Genomic DNA, 19,564 nt, shown 5'->3' with positions numbered 1-19,564 from the left:
TAACGCAACGACGATTACAATACACTACAACCGATGCATAGACATAACCTTCATTTATAAGATCTTTCTAATTTATAAATAACTTCTGGTTTCAACTGCTAAGAGCAATTTATCTTTTTGCTTTAAATCTTCCCAATCAATGGCTCTAAAGCTATCGGCAACATCTCTGCCGCATCGCCTTTGAAACCCCACACACCCTCAACTTCCCCCTTCATTACTTCTTCCGTAACATCTATATTGAATACGGCCACTTTCCCTCCCTTCAATTGCACTCTTTCGACGTAGCTATTGGCAGGGTAAACCGTCCCACTGGTCCCTATGACCAAGATTAAATCAGGAGTCTCGCCATACTCAATAAAATTATCAATCCTGTTAATCAAATCCAACGGTAGAATTTCTCCAAACCATACGACACCAGGGCGCATGAGCCCTTGGCATACGGGACATCGAGGTAAATCTTTCTCATCGATTGTTTTCACTGGTTGAAACTCAGGTGACGAAGGGATGGATGCAAAAGGGTCCAGCATGTTTACTTTATCAATAGGATTAGTCTCTTGCTCTATGACCTGCTCCTCCTCTCGACTTCTTTTCTTTCCAAAGTTGACATATTCAAACTCCGTGTCCTTTAATGCTGGCGTCAATGGTTGCTGGTAATTATTCTTTTCAACGTGATTACACATGAAGCTAGTACATTTCAACGTAAACAAGCTCCCATGAATCTCCACCAAGTTTTTTGAGTCATGCACATGTGTCTCATCTAAAACACCTTTCCGTTTTCGACTTAACAATCCATCAACATTTTGCAGTACCGTCAAGTAATTCAACTCAGGTATATGCGACAACTTGGATAACGCTGCATGAGCTTTATTTGGCTCTGCTCGTAGCGCACTATACCTTCTCCATGAATAGAATTGCCATACTAAACCTGGGTCCATGTAAAAAGCCTCAGGAGTTGCCAAGTCAATCGAATTGTAGTTTTTCCATAATCCTTGTGACCCTCGAAATACTGGGAGACCAGACGAAGCAGAAAGTCCAGCTCCAACGAGTGCTATAATTTTTCTTGATTTGAGTAGATGCTCTTGAAATTCGGCTAGTTGTTTATTCATATCATTGGAATAGGAGGAGGGGGGAGGGGAAGATGAGGTTTCACTTTTTACTCTCGGTTTGAAAAGTTCAAAGATAAGCATTTGATTTTGAAAATTACTTTACATTATAATACACACCTACTTACTTTCGGCTTCTGATTTAATCTTCCATGCCAAATACTTAGCTGAGTGACCAAGTTCAACCTTCAGATTGGTGATTATTCTGTTACCAGTAAGATTTACAGGAGGAGCACGATAAAATATAACCTCATTCGCATCTTCCCCACCTGTGCTTATCTTTTGTCGTTTATTCACCAATTCCCCCAAGTCTTCAAGTTCTTCAGAATCTACTCCATATGACAAAATACCACCAGCATATAAATTGGAATAGATTGGTACACTGTTATAATAATTGGTGCCCAGAGGAACAATAGTACTTGGTGTTGGGGTCATTGCACGTTTGAAAATCTGTTGACTTTGCTGTTGTTGGTATTGGTGCAATTGCAGTTCGTGCATCTTCTTATTCTCTTGTAACAGATCATGTAAAGATTTATAGCTGCTGGGTAACTGAGGCTTGTCATCATGTTGGTGCAATTGATAACGAGATTCATGTCCTAACGGCGTAACATCGCCGAGAGGGGGGCTCATTGCAGACCTTCCTAAAGGTAAACCAGACATCAGTCCCATAGCTTGCCTTGATGGCTCGTGATTTGGTGAGCCATGTGGCAATGCTGGGCTTGTAGCATATACTGCACCAGAAGCACCACCACCACCTTTCAACTGTGATATTGGTGTAAACAAATATGCTTTTCTACCAGTCTTTAAATCATCGTGATCCGGTACTGGAACTGTGTTGGGACTAGTGGTGTACTGTCCCAAGTCATCATTGAGTATGGGCGCTGTAATATATACAGATCCTCTAATAGGTGGCGAGCTTGAAGTGCCGGGTACTGGTTCAGGTATTGGGTCGTTGAGTTTTGCCCCAGGCTCTAATGTGGACTTGATTGGAGATTCATACTTGATCAACTTACGAGTCTCATGCAAAGGTACCAAAGGAACCTCTGGATCGTCTCTAACCTCATCCGGCAAACATGCTTTCCAAGTTCTTATACGATTGAAAACATGGGTATTTTCGTTGTACCTAAATTCACAAATGAACCAAGGAGAAGTGGATGGTATCACGCCCTCTGGCAAATCACCTTTCTGATACCTAGTCAAAAATAAGACGTAACAAGGCCCAACAATATCATCAACCAAATGGTCTCTATATTGACCGGTTTTGCAAACTTCATTCTGGAAAAACAAACGATCAACACCGTGACAAGTTTGTTCAGGGCGATAATACCAACACATATTGCAGTATCTCTTTCCATCCTCGGTTGACCAAAGACGGAAAATTTGTCCAACTATAGGTCTTTCAGGATCAGCTGGGTTCTTCATCAATACCCAGTCACCAATTTTGTACGAATATCCGCCAATCTCCAAAGATTCCAATGGGAATCGCAATACACCATCACTTGCTGACGAAGTAGACATAAGGACCTCCTTATCGGTTTTGCTCAACTCGTGTTGCACAATTACGTTTGCTTCCTTTCGAAATTGCTGATAGTCCATAAACTCTTCACTGTAAGGATCACGTTGAAAATATTGCTGACAATTTGCAAACATCAAATCCAAGTCGTTGATAAATTGATCAACATTGCTATACTTTCTGCTTCTCACTTTGACTCTAATCTCATTCAAACTGATTGGGTCTTTTACAATCTGATAGTAGTCAGGGTACAGTTTACTATCGGGAAGCTTATCAAAATGTTTAATCAATAATCGGTCTCGACTGTCACGTAACTTTTTGAAAGCTTTTAAAATTGACTTGATACGAGTTTCAAATGGTTTGTCAATAATGGGTGGACGACCTCTTCTAATACCAGTTTCTGATTGCAGCTGATTATGATGATGTCTAGCATACTTGGGTCTGCTGGGAGTACTCAAAATTGGTTCTCTGTTAAAGGATGTCCTCACTAATGGTCTAGATAATGAAGCAGGTTCAGCTTGTGGGGTAACACTCATTTCAAACTCATCTGTTTTCAATATTGGTGAGTTCTCTTGCACGAATGATTGCTGTCTTGAATCTTGCGTAAGTGCATAACTAGGCGTACCCAATGCCGTTTCCCTATCTTTTTCATCAGGTAAATCACCAATATGAGGATAAACCAAGCTTGGCCCATTAGGAACTGCCTTATCATTTCTCAACTTTGGTATAGCTACGTCAACGATGAACTGATCCAATACTTCTGCATCTCTGTAAACATCAGACCCGGGTAAATTGTAATACCTCGCGTTCCAAGTAATCAAGGCCAAATCATTGATAAACTCCTGGGCATCTAAATACTTGAGTTGTTTTAATTTTCTTCCTATAGCGTGAAGGGAAAGTGGATTCTTGATAACCTTGTAGTAATCGGTTCCCGTCCTCAGCGGCAAAGTTTGGAAGTACCGGTAAACGAATTCATTATTATCTTTAAGATTGTAGATGTCTGAAAACAACAGGTTAAGCTTTGTCAGAAGCTTTTTTCTTTCCTTTTCGGACATATCTGCGAGTGATGCGTTGTATCGGTTCTGAACTTTTGTTTTCCAATATCGTTTTGTTTGTACTTGACATTTTTTTTTTTTTTTTGCTTCTCTTCAACGAGTAGTAATCGGTAGCGCTATCACTACACAAGCTAGCACTACGCCTTCTATTCGTCTGTAAGATTATCACTTTTATTGACTATACTAATATAATTAAGAATTGAATACACGTATTAGTTTTTTTGGTATCGAGTTCGGAATGCACGAATGGAGACTTATTCAGATGGATCTCCATAAAGACCCCAGTGCTGTTCAACATTGTATGGACCTGGATCCTTCCAATAATCGTTATACATCGTAAACATAATAACCTTAGAGCCTAAAGTGTTTTTAATTGAGCTGACAGCTGCTACTTGATTAGCAACAGATGGAACACAAGATCCATAAGCATCTCCTTGTGTTGGCCATCCGGTTTCAGTAATAAGAACATCTTTTGAACTTCCACACACGCTTTGCAAATTTGAAATTTGTTGTTCCAACCAAGGACCCGAGTTACTTGGTTCGACTCCACCATCCCAATATGGGTGTGAGTTTACTGCCAAGTAATCAGACATTTGACACAACTGTGGGTTGGAGACATAAGCAACCAAAGTGTCCACCGTGACGACATATCCAGTATAGTCAGTAGCGTTTGATTTCAACCACTGTCTTGCAGTATCAACAGCAGTTTGCATTTGGGAAACAGTAGCTGCTCCGGAATTTACACGTTCATTTCCCACTGCAATTGTGTGGACCAGACTCCAACCTCTGGAACTGGTGGAGATTGCACTTTTAATCTCAGACAACCCATTCTGTACCGATTGGGAATCGATGTTCCACAAACCTAAGTAAAGTTGCTGATTCGATCCCATTGAAGCCAACACATTTTCAATACCCGAACAGTCTGTGCTGTAGAGTCTGATAAGGTCATAGTCGCTCAATTTTTCAATGTCACTAGCCACTTCAGAAGCAGTTTTGCATTGATCACTTTTGGTGTATGGAGAATATGTGATACCTTTGGCTCCAGCGGCAGCGGTTGCACCAGCAGAGCTTCCTCCGTCAGAAGCTGTAGCCGTGGCCGTGTTAATAGACCCTGTCAATTTCCCTGGTGAGCCACCTTGGAAAGTATTGGTAACCACTGATGATGCTATAGCTTGTGAAGAAGTACCGTAAGCTAACGAGCTTGAAGCAGCATTGCTTCCAAAAAGGCCATTACTAGAACCGCCATTGGAGCTTCCTCCAGAAGGTGATGATTGAGCAGTGGACAATGTGGTCGTGGAGGATTTTCCAAGTAAAAATGCAAATAAATCATTTGCGGAGTTTCCACTCGAGGTAGCTGGTGAAGCAGTAGTTGTTGGTTGGGTGGCAGCTACAGCTGCGGTAGGGGATTGTACTACGGCAGATGTTGATATGGTGGCAGCGGCAGTAGCAACAGCTTGAGTTGTTGACTTAGACCCAAAAAAATCATCAAATAAATTTGCAAAGAAGCCACCTGATGAAGTGGTCGGTGTGGATGATGCGGTAGTTGCTGCCTGTGTAGCAGCTTGGGTGGTTACTTGAGCTGCCGCTTGAGCTGCTGTTGTGGCGGCTGAGTCTCCTCCAAAATTGTTAAACAAGTTCGCCCAAAAGCCGCCGGAGTTTGAGGTCGTGGCTGTTGGTGTAGTAACTGCTGCAGCGGCTGGGGTATTAATGGCGGCAGCTGCTGGTTGAGCTGCTGTGGTGGTGGTGGTGGTTTCATCTAGTCCAAACAAATCTTCGAATAAACCTCGCTTGATTGGAGCTGCCTCTGTAATGGTAGCAGCAGCAAGAGCTACTGCAATATGACTGAGCTTCATTCGATATGGGGAGAAGTGGCAAACCTAGTGTTATGTTTGGTGCTGAGCTACTTTATGAGGGGAAATATGGAACCTTTTGCGTGATTACCAGCTGTGTAAATGAATGGATCAATGTTTCAAACTTGTTGCAAAATATCCAAATCTATAGGGATGAATAAGGAAAGCAGCAATGGGTGATTGGAAAAATGTTTAGCATAATTGTCAGACATACGGATCACATCTTATATAAATATATGACAGCATGTGTCATATAGTCATCTTCATCATACTACAACAATGTATTTTCCTGAATTGGTCTTTTATAATCGAGAAATTTTTCGTTTTGTGTTCTTTTTCGGCTGATCCATTATTGCCCAATCGGGAAATATAGATTTAAATTTCAGTTGGTAGCTTATAGTTTGCAGCATCTTTGTCACCTAATGATCATTCCTAATTAGGAAACCCATGTTAAGACTCGTTTATAAGCCCTGCAATGTATTAAAGAGGTGCTAGTAGTTTAGGTAGGGTAAGGGATCACTACAAGTGACTTCATAGGCACTGCTCATTACAGTGGGAGGCAATGTGATGCGTACTTTCGATCAACTCTCGGTCAACTTCCTTTCTAAGTTACCCCGGGAGGCTTTTCAAACATGTTACTCCAAGTGGTAAGTACTTTTCCAAGCCTTTCTAAGCCTAGTCAAATAAAAGTAATTTTCGGAAATAAAAATAAATTATCCCTTTTCCAAACGGTGGGGCGGTTAAAAGTACAATACAGTTTTGGCTCCATATCGTAAAGTTCTTCTACTTAATACGACATGTGGGGCAAATACAGTAGAACAATAGCCATTATATTTAGGCATTCGTGCTTTTACAAATCGTAAAACCCGACAATTCAGTACTTACTTCTACTTATCTTATAGCTTCCCCACTCAAATCAGCTATTTCCTTGCATTCGAAGACTTATCTGAAAAACTTTATTATATAGTAAAAGAATACTAGCATAATCACCACACAAAACCAAAATAACCATTTATCCTGCTTGGCCCTTCGCTCCACACTTCGAATTGTGCCTTGACTAACTCCTAATGTAATTAACCCCTCCTCGAACTTGGCCTGCACTTTTCTCAAAGTCTCGTTTTGTTCCACAATATCTTCAAATGCCTGTTGCCCCATTTCAAGTATTCGATCAAGCTGTTCAGAGCCCCGCGCAAGAGCTTGGCTTTCATTATAGAGCCCCTCTCGCTGTGATAATGTTTGCTGCTGCTGCTGCTGCTGTTGCTGCAGATTTGGGTCGTATGGATTGTCGCTTGGTTGTGATGGGGCAACGTGCCTTCTTCCTAATAGTTCTTGTCTATCAGCTTCTTGTAGAGAAATTTCCCTTTGATTTCTCAAACTATCAAACTTGGCAGTAAAATTTTCCAAATCTTGATTGAACTTGCTGATTCTACCTTCATGTTTAGCAAAAGATGAGTCCGTGGGATTTTTGTCAAGCAAATCGGTATATTCTCTTATGGTCTTTTTAAATGCAGTGATTGAGGTTGTTATGGCTCCTTGCAAGGATAATGGTGATGTTGACAAATTCTTTTCAAATTCCGCAAGATCCTTTGTTATTGTCTGGGTTTGCTTCAACCCATGATTATAAAGCGAGTTCATGGCTCAATTGTAGTCTTAGAATGTGATTGAGCTACTCACTGCACTACTGTCGTTTTAATTTTGTTCAGTTTTTTTTCTTTTTTTTTACTTTTCTTGCTTCTGGTTACAGTGTCAACGTTTTCTCCTTGTTAAGTGCGACAGTTGCGAAACCAAGTCAAGTCCAGTAACCACATCATTAAATTAACTTGATACCATTTGTCTTGAATATGAAAGAGTATACAGACCAAGATTGTGTGCACTGATCTGTTTGCCAAATGTGGAAGCTATGATGGAGGAATAAACTATCCTTTTTAAGTTTCTACCATATAACCATTAGCATATTATTGACTACCATGAAGAAATATAAACTTCCCTCTTCCTATAAAACAATATAAACTAGAGAGGAGGAAACCAATCCATATATATATGAACTCCCTCTATCATTTCTTCGACAGTTGACTTTACAATCTCTCAAAAGTGTGATTTACTTTTTACCAAAAGCACTTCACCTTCTACCCGCCTAATATAAGAATCTTCCAACAGCCAATAGAACGGCCAAAGTACCAGTACTAACACCCATTAACCATTGCAAGACTTGTGTTTTAACAGACTTGATTTGCAGCTGCATGTTGGCAACTTCTTCATCGATTCTGCTGAATGTATCTTCTATTTTCAATTCGTTGATAGAACTCTCTTCCCTGATTCTACCTTTTTCCAAGTTCAAATCTAGTCTGACACTAGCTTGATTCTTTGTGATTTCTTCTTTTAATCTATTTTTTAAATTTGTCAAATCTGTTCTCAATTTCTCTTGCTCCTTCTTCAATGTGGTGAATTCAGATTTGTCCATGGTTTGCAACTCACCTTTCAATTTTGCAAAATCCACTTTCTGTTGGTACGCTATCGATGAAAGAGTTTCTTTTGTGACTAGATTATTTGTGATTGAGTAAATACCATCGTTAATAGCTCCATTCACAACGGTCACTGCAGCCTCAGCTTGCTTAGTATCGAATCCGCCTTTCTCTTCTAAGGTTTGAACAAACTTTCTCGTGTCAAACTTTGTAATTGATGAGATGCATCGCACGGGAGTAAAAAGGGGCAACTTCTGAAAGGAAAGATCTGGGTGGTGTCTAGCAATGATGTTCATGATGTGGGCGATTATAGTTGACGTTTAAAGTTTTGAGAGAATCATTTTTTCTCGTTTTATGCAAATCATCTCCTCCTTTCTCATTACAGCAAAGAGATGATACTGCTAAAACCTATAGCTAAGCAGTTAGGTGTACGATCTGTTAGATCAGGTCTATCCTTACGCTTCAAAAGGTTCAATTCAAACAAGAACAAGTTTAACTCTATTGAAGAATTTAACAAGAGCAAAACCAACTATTCATATGGGTACAATTTTGACTCCTTGAAGGAACTTGATGACAAAACACAGCCTAAAGAGAAGCCCAGACGAGGTTCAAATGAGGAAACTCTTGATATCAACGAAATTATTGAAAACGACCCTCGCCTTACGAAGCTCAAACCAGGGTCGTACGAATATCGAGAAACTTTACATCAACTTCATCAAGAGTTCATCTCGAAACAACAGAGCCAGAAAAAGCGTTATGAGTTTAACGAAAGAATGAGAGGGGTACTTTATGGGGTAGTTGCGTTGGTTGGTGTTGTTTCCGTGCATCAAATTTTTATGAACTATGAATCCATAAAAAATCGACTTTTAATGAACTACACTTACAAAGATGTGAAAGATGAAATAGTTGACGTGTCAAAGAAAAATGTGAAAAGCTCCAAGCATTTGTTGGAAATGTTAGGAAAGGAGTTGAGTGATGAAAATATCACCCAAATGAAGGATTCGAAAGAAACTTTGGGAGTTTATCAATTCGGAGACAATACCAAAATCCCTCTTAGAATTCCTGCATTTGATGGTATCTTTCTAAAGGATGCTTTTGTTGAAAGAGGTCATATTATTGCAGTGACTGAAAAGGGTAAAGTTGTTGAGTGGAAAAAGGGGCAGCTGGATTTAACAGAGGTCAAATTTCCCTTCAAAGTGTGTAAAATTACAGCCACTGCTGATTTTTTTTATTACTTAACCACTCAAGGGGAAATTGCATACACCCCAAGGAAGCCAGCTGCTGGATTTTTACCCATGCTAAAACGTAACTGGATTGGATTGTTGAAATCACAAACGTTCAACAAAATCGAAGCTAAGGATGTTGTTCAGTTTGCTTCAGGACATGATCATTTAGTATTCCGAAACGATCAAGGTCAAATCTATGTTGTCAACTCTTCGAAGGCGCCAAAAAATTTGGGTCAATTTGGATTTCTGTATTCTCCATTCGAAGGAAAAGACATTCCAATTAACAAGCCTATTGAAATGACTTTGTTGAATAACGCGATAGTAAAGGATGGAAATGGAAAGCGTATTATTTCTAGGAAGTTCACAAATGTTGCTTGTGGTGACTACTTCAATATCGTGTCAGACGAGAATGATTGTATATGGACCTGGGGTGACAATACTTATGGCCAATGTGCAAATTCAAACACCACAAAAATCGAACCTGTTCCTAGAAAAGTTTTTGACAAAGGCGATTACAAGAGAATTTGTAGAAACGTGTTTGGGAAAACAGCAAAAGACTCAGATTTTGAGGTGTCGAAAGTTTTGGCATCAAAAGAAACGAGCTATATTGTATTAAAATACTTGGATCAAAATGCAGTTTTGAGTATGGGTAATGGACTCAATGGACAATTGGGTGGTGGAAGATATCTTCATGTTTGCTCTTACCCCGAAATAATGAAATCTTTAATCGGGTTGAAGGAGTTTGACGAGGATTTGAATTCAGTCAAGGACATTAACATTAAAGATGCTAGTGTTGGAAATGATCATATGTTTATTGTGTTGAACAATGGCGGATCCAAGGACGTGTTTGCGCTAGGATCCAACCAGTTTGGTCAATTTGGTAACGGGAAGAAAGTCAAATCGTGCAAGCCAACGAGATTGCCTAGACTACTTGAGCCTCAAGATGGAAATGATAAATTGAGTCTTGCAAAATCCATCAATGACATGAACACACAAAGATTGCAATTGCTCGATAACCACAAGATCGGAAAACATAACGTTGATCAAGTAATCGTGGCTGGTGAAGATTGCTCAATCATTTACTACAAGATCAAATAGATATAGAAAATCGTGTATATAAAAACGCCCTATTTATTTACTTCAAATGGAAAAGCTCGTCTAAAATTCTAATAGTATCATCTGGTGAGTTGACAGCATGCCCAGTGATTCTTGGGTCATTGTAAATTTCATAGTCATTACCACCTTTGTATGTTTTGTCACCAAAGAAGTGGATTGTCTTGAAATGTTCATCTTCAACATGTTGCAAACAATAGGTCTTATCCCATCCAGTTGGGAAAACGTCAAATGAAATTTGTCCACCAATTGAATAAGTCAAACCGTAATCTTTAAACTCTTCTCTCAAAGCGTCAACTAATTTTTCTCTGACATGGTGGATCTTGTCATAAGCTTCGAATTCATTTCTTTGAGAGGTTGAAGCATTTCTACCAACAGGAGAAATATTGACCATACCGTTTCTAAATTCGATAAAAGTACCGGTTCTGACTGGAATATCAATATCAGACAAGTATCTTAAAACGAACTTGACAAGCTTGTTGTACTTCTCTTCACCGAGCCATCCAATAAATGATTGAGAAGCCATCTTCTTACCCAATTTGTAGGCAGTTAAACCATTTTCACTGAAACAGTAGTCAAAATTTTCCAACACATTTGGACCCAATTGTTCAACTTGTTTAGCCAAGTCGGAACCACCAACAAAACCAATCACAGCTTTTTTTCTCAATGCTGCCAAAGTCTTCAACATTTCATCGGAAACGGTCAATCTGGCTGGTGTTAATGTTCCATCAACATCAAATAAAACCAAGGTGGATGGGTCTTCTCTATCTTTAAAGGACATGATTAAAGTTTACTACTTTGAAATTGTTGAAAGAAAAAGGAATACACGTAAACAGAAGAAGAAAAAAAACAAAAATTTAAAAAAGAAAAAAATGTTCATCTGTTCCTTACATTCATTATTGTGGCTTTTTTTTAAGAGAAAATTAATGGAACGTGTCGGTCAATTCATAACTTTCTGTTACTAGATATGACAGGTTTTTGTAGATTCACTAGTGGTGTGTAAAGAGGTCAATCCCCGGCGCTTGAGTACACTCTTGGTTATCGGAACGCATTCACGTGGGACACGCGTATATTTTATTATTTCTGGTGGCTCTACAGGGCTTAGCATTTGTTTAAATTTGCATTAAATATATTCGCTCTAGACACTTCTCTAGAAACTAAAATGTTCTACATTGGATTCAATCATCCTCTATTTCATGTTGTATACGATGTCTTCTGTGATAATCGTCGATTGCCTTCTCCTGTGCTCTAAACACCCCATCTAACAACGTTGTTGACGTCTCTTCATCATAGCTACATCTAACTAGAAGGGAATGCAAGTATATGATAATCGAGAACAACACTGTAGTAATTGTATATCCAATGAAGATTAAAGTTTTCATTGTTGTTTTTTGCCATTGCGGAATCTCTTCTGTATGAGTTCCTTGCTCTGCTGGACCGTTGTTGCCTCCAATTCTATCATCCTGACTGTTTGAAATGTCATTTATTTGTGTTCGTAATCGATTGTTCAATTCTGAAAGGGTGTTCAATTCTGGTTCAGGGGAGGACAAGTCATTCCAGGATTCATCCTCATTTATCGAACCAATATTTTCCACCAAGTTTGCTTCGTTACTTCCATTGGATGGTGATAACATCGGACTTGTGCTGTTGCCAGGTTGATCCGTCGACAGCATTATTCGTTTTGAATTCTTTTTTCTTCTGGGGATATCAAATACTCAGATCTTTGCAGTACGACGATATTCAAAGCCTCTCAAGTATTCAATGCACCAAATGCCACTCTCCAAATTTGGCTTTTAACAATGATTTAGGTAAAGCGTCTATTCGGACTTGATTCTTGCTGGGCCATATTTTGCCATGTGATTTTTTATTTTTTTTTTTTTGATTTTTCCGTTCCAATCAATTGTCGCAACTCCTTCTTTTGCGCCAATGCGCATTCTACATTACTATTCCACGTAAAAACTCCGTTATTCCTATTAAACTATACAAGAATACACTTAAGCGTTGTATTTGAAGTATGGGAATTGTCTCAAGTTTTCTTCCAAGTTACCCTTTCTTGACAAGAATTTAACGTAAGCACCGTCATCGAGAACTTCACCGTTGTTCTTCTTAGCAACGTATTCTTCTCTGTTCAATGGAGTGAAACCCCATTTCTTTGAGATGATAATCTTTTGTTGACCTGGGAACTTGTATCTAGCTCTTCTCAAACCTTCAATGACAACTTCTTTGTTGGAGTCCTTGGTTCTAGCAGACATGATGATTTGTCCGATGGAAACTCTGGCAGCCAAACCGTGTGGCTTACCCCAAGCACCTCTCATACCTTGTTGCAATCTATCTGCACCGGCACATGACAACATCTTGTTGATACGTAAAACGTGGAATGGGTGTACTCTGACTCTCAAGTGGAATGAATCTCTACCTGAAACCTTGGTGATGTACTTGTTGGCACAGATACGTGCAGCTTCCAAAGCTTCTGATGATAATTGTTCCAACTCATTGGAGACCAAGTGGACACACAATGGGAACTCATCAACTGGGGCCTTCTTTCTACCCAAATCATAGATTCTGATCTTTGGGTCTGGAACAGCTCTGTTGTATCTTGACTTTGGGTATGGCTTGTTTTTACAGTATCTGTAACATCTAGCTGGTCTTCTAGCCATTTTGTCTTGGAAGTTGTTAGTAAAAAAGATTGTTCAAAGTGTGTGGAAAATGGGAAAAGTATTTATAGGGTTTCACTTCTTATGCGGCAAATTTTTTTTTGCTTACAAATCCAAAACTGCCCGAGTCAGACATTGACTTTGCATGACCTCCCTACTTCTCATTAGTGTCCGAAACATCTCGGCTTTTGCTTTTGCGGTCTGTATTGATCCCTTCCCATGTTCCTCTACTCCTGTATCTGCTTTCACATACCTTAGTTAACCTTTAGTTGTTGTGAGAAGTAGGTGAATTATTGATTATTAATTTTTTTTTCTCTATCTTTTGTGCGGGAATGACACACTGGTGAGAGAATCGGGTAACAGAGAAAAAAAAAGCATCCACGTGATTAGGGCTATACACTCGACTCGGCAGATCAAAAGCTCATCTCATCATTTTTCTCAGAAGGGCTAAAGAGTTGATATCAAGAAGTAACAAATATGGGTAGATATAGTGTGAAAAGATACAAAACAAAGAGGAGAACGCGGGACTTGGATTTGATATATAATGATCTATCTACTCCAGAATCTATAAACAAGTTGAAAAATCAACCATTGGATGAGTATAAACCTGGTTTAGCACAGTATTATTGCATAGAATGCGCAAAATATTTTGAAAATCAAATAAGCTTGGATAGGCATCAGAGATCGAAGATTCACAAACGAAGGGTCAAGCTCCTCAAAGAACGGCCGTATACCCCATTAGAAGCTGAGGCTGCTGGTGGTGTCAACATGCAAAAGTTTATCGAGTCTGTGGAGAAATACAAACAATTAGAGGAGTTTAAAGCTGCAAATAAGGACGCATATGATGCCGCAAATAATCAAAAGAAGGACAGTTTGGATGCTTTGATTTCGGGTGTCCCATCTGAAGAATTTCAGAAACAACAGCAAGAACAAAAGGTTCAACCGGCGACACTGGAAAACACTGTCGATGTTATGCAGCCGGAAGTTATTATGAAGGAGTAAGCTTATGCTTGGGCGACCGGAAGGGACTCCAGATGAGTTTTTATGAGAGGATAGACACCCTGCGCAAAATTGTATTGGATGATCGATTTTAAGATTTGGAATGCATTGTAATGGAAGAAAGAGACAGGATAATTGGATAAATTATTTTGAGTTTGGCTAGGCCAGATTCTAACGTGTTGCCATATCGCCTATTTAGAAAAATAGTTTATAGTCTCATAAATGAACTAAGGGCCTTTAGTCTATGAACAATGGGTTGTTTAACTGTACCTGAATTATTTGTAGTGTATGAAATTGTCGTGCGGTGTTTGAGCTGTATCGCAACAAAAGTAGGAAATCTTTGCCCCCCCACTATTTTCTTTTACGCTTTTCTTACGAGATGACTATATCCACATGAGGTTGAAACTAAAATCTGATAGTGGTGTATCCACATTAAAGGTTGACCAAGATGTGTTGTTTCAAGATTTCCTAGCAGATATAAGAGCAAACACTAACCTACATACTGATACCTCAGAAACAATTAGTGTTATAAAGTCTGGATTTCCACCAAAACCTATTGACTTGACTTATGATGAAAAGACTACATTGCTGGACAAACATGTGAAGGATGGGGATCAGTTAAGCATCACTTTTATATCAAATAAACGTCCATTATCTCCAGAGCTGGATATACATACCCCTCCTGCACTTAATGGATCGGAAGGAAAAGCACAGACTGCAGCAAACAAAAGGCGAGACTTGAAAGAAGATATTCCAGCAGTTTACGTAGAGCCGGAAAACAAGTACTTGATACTAAGAAATATTCCCGATGATAATTCTTGTTTATTCAATTCGATATCGTATGCGATATCAGGGCATGATTCTTATACAACATTTTCGCCACCACAAGAATTGAGAAAGGTGGTGGTTGATTATGTAAATAGAGATGCAGAGCTATATTCCGATACTGTTTTGGGGCGACCTCGAGATGAATATTGCCAATGGATTTTGAAAAAAGATAGCTGGGGTGGTGCAATTGAATTGGGAATATTGGCCGATTGGTTTGACGTACGAATCACTTGCATCGATATCGAGCTGGGAAATTTCATTAAAATAGAGAATGAAGAAAAGAACCCAACAAGGTTTATGTTGTTGATATACAGTGGAATCCATTATGATGTATTAGCACTTGGCGATGAAGTTTCCATGAAGAACAAAGACCGTGACGAGTGCTTGTTCCCGATCGGCGGCTCCAGGGAGGCGGAAATTGTGAAATCTGCTGAGAAGTTGTGTAAGTTGCTTCAAGAAAAGGATTACAGTACAAACACTACTACTTTTAGAGTACGTTGTTTGGATTGCTATCTGATTTTAGTGGGGGAACTAGGCGCATCCAAACATGCTGAGCAGACTGGGCATTTGAATTTTGGTGAGGTGAAGAAGAAGTAGAATCTTAGAGTAGAGCATCGTATAGAATAATACTAATCTTTGCGAGGCACAATTGAAGTTTGTAGCGGAGTTTTCTTGTATGTCTCAGAGTCAATGCAACAACAAAAAAAGAAAGAAGAAAAACCAGAAGCAAAAAAATTCAGAAAAATTCTGATTCCATCAAGTGGAGACCACATCAACATTTTCAATTCAAAACCTTGCTAAAAACTACAAGCCTTCTTTGAATTGTTAGATATCAAACTTGACTCTACCAGCTTACGAATATGTCAAAATCAACCGAATTATTTTGTATGTAATTTATTGATTTGCCCCCTCGATCTAAAAGCAAGTTTACTAACATTGACTTAGGCCGTTTTCCTAGATCAGTCGAGCTTATACAAGACTTTGAGGATATTACTCCAAGTCCGAAAGCTCAAAGTGAATGCAGATGCGCCCTTTACTCTGGCAATGGACAAGTGTTTGCATATACACAGCCTACCGAGGTTGTAATATTGGACACCTCAAGTATAGCCAAAGTTTACCACCGTATTGACATGCCCGATGTTTTCGATTTGAGTTTCTCGCCAAAAGGAACGTATTTGTGTCTTTGGTGTAAGCCAGTACTTTTAAACAAGGAGAATGGAACTTGGAACAAGAACTTGAAAATTTTCAACATCAAATCAAAGGCAATCGTTGCCGAATGGAGTGCTAAGCACCAAAACGGATGGAAGCCTCAATTTACTAGTGAAGAGACCTTGTTGAGTAGAGGATTGAATAATCGTGAAATTCAATTTTTTGAATTAAAAGCTGAAAGCGATGCCGAAATCAATATGAATCAACCTTCTTTCAAGTACAAGGTTGAAGATGCAAAAGGAACTTTTCAAAACTTTCAAATTTCCCCAGGTAAGAACCCAAGTCTTGCTGTTTTTATCCCAGAGAAATCAGGAAAGCCAGCTAGTGTTCTCATTTACAACATCCCTAACTTTAATCAACCAGTTTGTTTCAAGAATTTTTTCAAAGCAGAGAGATGTTCTTTGAAATGGAACTCATTGGGTACTGCATTATTAGCATTGGCATCAACTGACCACGATACTTCTAATAAATCGTATTATGGAGAAACCAACCTTTATTTATTAGGTATTGCTGGCTCTTATAATTCAAGAATTGATTTAACCAAGGAAGGACCTATACATGATATCACTTGGTCGCCTACTGCCCGTGAATTTGCAGTATCATATGGCTATATGCCTTCAGAAACGACATTTTTCGATGCTCGAGGTAATGCCATTCATTCTTTGCCAACAGCTTCAAGAAACACTATTTTGTATTCACCTCATGCGAAATTTGTCTTGGTAGCTGGGTTTGGAAATTTACAAGGTACTGTTGATGTTTATGATCGTCAAAACAAATTCTCTAAAGTTGTTTCATTCGAAGCCTCAAACACTTCAGTTTGTGAATGGTCTCCATGTGGTCGCTTTATTTTGACTGCCACTACATCCCCAAGATTGAGGGTTGATAATGGTTTGAAAGTATGGCATGCAAGTGGGAAACTCATTTACTTGAAAGAATTTCCTGAATTGTATTCAATTGGATGGAAGCCGCAAGAGTTGTCTCATTTCCCACCATTAAAAGCATTAGAGGCAGCTCCAGAAGCTCATGAGTCAGCAAAAGAATATACTGCTAAACGTGAAGCAGCTTCTAGTGCTGCAACCAAGAAGCCAGCTGGTGCATATCGTCCGCCACATGCACGTGGTAGTGCTGCACTGAGTTCCGCCTCGAGCTTGTACCAGAAAGAGCTTGAAAGTAACATGAGAAATGGCACACCACCACCACCACCACCTGGATTGTCAAGAAATGGTGGTTCCAGAGTCAGGACAGTCCCTGGTGCAGCTCCTGTAGCCGAGAAAGAAAGCAAAGCTGCTGCCAAAAATAGAAAAAAGAGAGAGGCTAAAAAGGGTAAGGAAGACTCTTCAGCTCCAGCTTCGCCCGGTGCTAATGGAAGTGCTTCTCCTGCTCCTGCATCATCCAATCCAGCCGACGCCGGTGTTATTGGAGGTGTTGTTTCTGTTGAAGAAAAGAAAATTAGATCATTATTGAAGAAATTAAGAGCGATTGAACAATTAAAGATGAAGCAAGCCAGTGGTGAACCTTTGGAAGATACTCAAGTAGTCAAGATTTCAAAAGAGGAAGAAATTAGAGCTGAGTTACTGACACTTGGATGGACTGAATAGTACATATTGGTGTATAGGGACATTAGCTGAACCTAAAATTAGACGTTCGCTGTATCATAGAGCATTGTAGATTCTGTAAACTATACTAGAGCGGTTAAGATGGCACATGTCGTATGGTATTCCAGTTGAATTAAGGGAATGAATAATGATCTTTTTCTCTAAAAAGTTTTTTTGCATTAAAATTTTACCAAAAAAAATTGCAGCCGGTTTTGCATGGCAAAAGAGATTGTGGATAATCAATGAGAAGTGTCTTCTCAAAAATCTAGAAATACACTTCCATCTAAACTCTTGATGCTACTTGCTTCCTATATCACAGTGAAAAAAAACCTTTTCTATCAAGCTTGGCACCGTTATCGTTCTCGTAACTTCTACAACGATAATGTGCGATGGCAAAACGCCTTAGTTTTCAGCGTGTACTTTGACAAAAATAATCCAAAGGTGAAAACAATAGCTTCCTATTTGGGAGAAGTAATTGCCTTTTTCATTCAAATCTCAACACTTCGCGTTGCTTTTTAATTGTGCACAGACACGAATTTAGAAGTTGCACAAACATCGAGAACAAAAGAAAAAAAAGAACAATAGGAAAAGCTTTTTCATCATTTTCTTCCGAATCAACCATTGCACGACTCACGTTGCCACTTGTCAAGGCAAGGAAAACTTTTCTAGCCGCAGAAGGGAGCTTTGAAATCAATAATCTCCAAGATATATTGCATCTGATTCTGTAACCATTTATCTACGAATCAGAAATGTGGGTATTGATAGTTGATAAATTTGCGCATTATACAGGAAAAATAACGAAAGGGGCGTGTTTGCGTTAATTTTGTTTCACCGTGTCCTTTTCTTTTTTTTTTTTTTTCTTTTTCGACAAAGAATTTTTTTTGCAGTGGCTTAGCTTGAGATACAGCGAATTTCACCAAGGTTACTGATCTCGCGAGTCCTCAGCTGTATCTCTCACAGGAAAGCCGAACTGAGAATCAGTTCCATCACGTACAGTTTGGATTGGTTAAGTTGGCATGGAACCACGTCCTTCTTGAATTGGTAGTATGCTATATTTAGCTGTACAATTACAATTCTCTCCAATCACATCCTTTCTCTACGTGTTTTACAGTAATTCAAGCCGATGTATTTAATAGCCGGTGTCATTGAACCGAGTTGATAACCATAGCGATTAGCGTGTCTGTTTGTACGCTGATGACTACGATCGTTTTAAAAACGCGTTGTCGCAAATGCGTGACAAAAATATAGTTTCCTCGATAGTTTACAGACTTTCTCCTTGGGCTAGTTGGAGGTATACATTATCATCTGTTGTACAAAGCCTAAATCATCGTTACGGGAATCTATATGCCCAGTTTGACTATTTAGTAAGATGATGCAATGATAATTGTCCTAGCCTGGAGGCTCGATTTCGCTGCGATTTATTCAGTCTGCTATTGTGTGAAATCTGCATATAACTAAATATACACAAATCTATTGTTAACAACCCCCTACTGAATCAAAACTGTATCATTGCTTATTGTTTAAGTTTTGAAACTAAGAATGCATTCAGGGAATGTATTGAGATCTGTCGTTCGCCCTTTTTTTCTCTTTTTTTCTCTTCGGCAGATCTGAGATCAAAGATTTTGTTTTTCCTTTCTCCTTCGATATCAAAAATCTTTAATTTTTTATTCTCCTTTACTTCTTTCTTTTCTTTCAACTACAGTATTATCAATCACATCTTTTTTTTTTTTTGAATCAAGTTCCCTTCAACTAATCCATCGAGGTCGTTTCATTCGCTATTAGAAGCATAATTGCTAGACAACGAGAGACAGAGAGACCGGGAATAGAATTTTATTAAAAGGTACGTATATTTTTTTTTTTTTTTTGATTCACGCGATTTGAGAGTATCAAATCGAAGGAAATTTCAACACGAGATGTCAAAGGTGCATTGAAGGAGCGAATCAGGTATACACACAGG

The 19,564-nt window shown here is 39.0% G+C and overlaps 11 protein-coding genes across 11 annotated transcripts; 4 read left to right on the top strand and 7 right to left on the bottom strand. All coding sequences in view use genetic code 12, as the record gives it.

The window, feature by feature from the left end:
- Window positions 1–122: 122 nt before the first annotated feature.
- Window positions 123–3,671, bottom strand: I9W82_000891 (uncharacterized protein; the record flags this gene model as incomplete). Its single annotated transcript, XM_067695304.1, has 2 exons — window positions 123–1,048; window positions 1,232–3,671. 2 exons carry the CDS (start codon window positions 3,669–3,671, stop codon window positions 123–125), a joined length of 3,366 nt encoding a protein of 1,121 aa, XP_067550915.1.
- Window positions 3,672–3,925: 254 nt separating this feature from the next.
- On the bottom strand, window positions 3,926–5,524 carry SCW4 (Scw4p; the record flags this gene model as incomplete). The annotated part of the gene is made up of 1 exon (XM_067695303.1): window positions 3,926–5,524. The coding sequence occupies one exon, from the start codon at window positions 5,522–5,524 to the stop codon at window positions 3,926–3,928; it is 1,599 nt and encodes a 532-aa protein (XP_067550914.1).
- A 939-nt stretch (window positions 5,525–6,463) lies between these two features.
- Window positions 6,464–7,156, bottom strand: I9W82_000889 (uncharacterized protein; the record flags this gene model as incomplete). Its single annotated transcript, XM_067695301.1, has 1 exon — window positions 6,464–7,156. One exon carries the CDS (start codon window positions 7,154–7,156, stop codon window positions 6,464–6,466), a length of 693 nt encoding a protein of 230 aa, XP_067550913.1.
- Window positions 7,157–7,655: 499 nt separating this feature from the next.
- Window positions 7,656–8,279, bottom strand: I9W82_000888 (uncharacterized protein; the record flags this gene model as incomplete). The annotated part of the gene is made up of 1 exon (XM_067695300.1): window positions 7,656–8,279. The coding sequence occupies one exon, from the start codon at window positions 8,277–8,279 to the stop codon at window positions 7,656–7,658; it is 624 nt and encodes a 207-aa protein (XP_067550912.1).
- Window positions 8,280–8,375: 96 nt separating this feature from the next.
- I9W82_000887 (uncharacterized protein) lies at window positions 8,376–10,307 on the top strand (the record flags this gene model as incomplete). Its single annotated transcript, XM_067695299.1, has 1 exon — window positions 8,376–10,307. One exon carries the CDS (start codon window positions 8,376–8,378, stop codon window positions 10,305–10,307), a length of 1,932 nt encoding a protein of 643 aa, XP_067550911.1.
- Window positions 10,308–10,344: 37 nt separating this feature from the next.
- On the bottom strand, window positions 10,345–11,103 carry PMM1 (phosphomannomutase; the record flags this gene model as incomplete). Its single annotated transcript, XM_067695298.1, has 1 exon — window positions 10,345–11,103. One exon carries the CDS (start codon window positions 11,101–11,103, stop codon window positions 10,345–10,347), a length of 759 nt encoding a protein of 252 aa, XP_067550910.1.
- Window positions 11,104–11,500: 397 nt separating this feature from the next.
- Window positions 11,501–11,956, bottom strand: I9W82_000885 (uncharacterized protein; the record flags this gene model as incomplete). Its single annotated transcript, XM_067695297.1, has 1 exon — window positions 11,501–11,956. One exon carries the CDS (start codon window positions 11,954–11,956, stop codon window positions 11,501–11,503), a length of 456 nt encoding a protein of 151 aa, XP_067550909.1.
- A 360-nt stretch (window positions 11,957–12,316) lies between these two features.
- Window positions 12,317–12,979, bottom strand: RPL10 (60S ribosomal protein uL16; the record flags this gene model as incomplete). Its single annotated transcript, XM_067695296.1, has 1 exon — window positions 12,317–12,979. The coding sequence occupies one exon, from the start codon at window positions 12,977–12,979 to the stop codon at window positions 12,317–12,319; it is 663 nt and encodes a 220-aa protein (XP_067550908.1).
- Window positions 12,980–13,453: 474 nt separating this feature from the next.
- I9W82_000883 (uncharacterized protein) lies at window positions 13,454–13,978 on the top strand (the record flags this gene model as incomplete). The annotated part of the gene is made up of 1 exon (XM_067695295.1): window positions 13,454–13,978. One exon carries the CDS (start codon window positions 13,454–13,456, stop codon window positions 13,976–13,978), a length of 525 nt encoding a protein of 174 aa, XP_067550907.1.
- Window positions 13,979–14,368: 390 nt separating this feature from the next.
- I9W82_000882 (ubiquitin-specific protease) lies at window positions 14,369–15,400 on the top strand (the record flags this gene model as incomplete). The annotated part of the gene is made up of 1 exon (XM_067695294.1): window positions 14,369–15,400. The coding sequence occupies one exon, from the start codon at window positions 14,369–14,371 to the stop codon at window positions 15,398–15,400; it is 1,032 nt and encodes a 343-aa protein (XP_067550906.1).
- A 263-nt stretch (window positions 15,401–15,663) lies between these two features.
- Window positions 15,664–17,610, top strand: I9W82_000881 (uncharacterized protein; the record flags this gene model as incomplete). The annotated part of the gene is made up of 2 exons (XM_067695293.1): window positions 15,664–15,688; window positions 15,749–17,610. The coding sequence occupies 2 exons, from the start codon at window positions 15,664–15,666 to the stop codon at window positions 17,608–17,610; spliced, it is 1,887 nt and encodes a 628-aa protein (XP_067550905.1).
- Window positions 17,611–19,564: the final 1,954 nt, after the last annotated feature.

This window comes from Candida metapsilosis, assembly GCF_017655625.1.
Source record: "Candida metapsilosis strain BP57 chromosome Unknown scaffold1, whole genome shotgun sequence".
Lineage (NCBI taxonomy): Eukaryota > Fungi > Ascomycota > Pichiomycetes > Serinales > Debaryomycetaceae > Lodderomyces > Lodderomyces metapsilosis.
The sequence above is the reverse complement of the archived record's forward strand: the minus strand, read 5'-3'. Positions and strand labels throughout refer to the sequence as shown.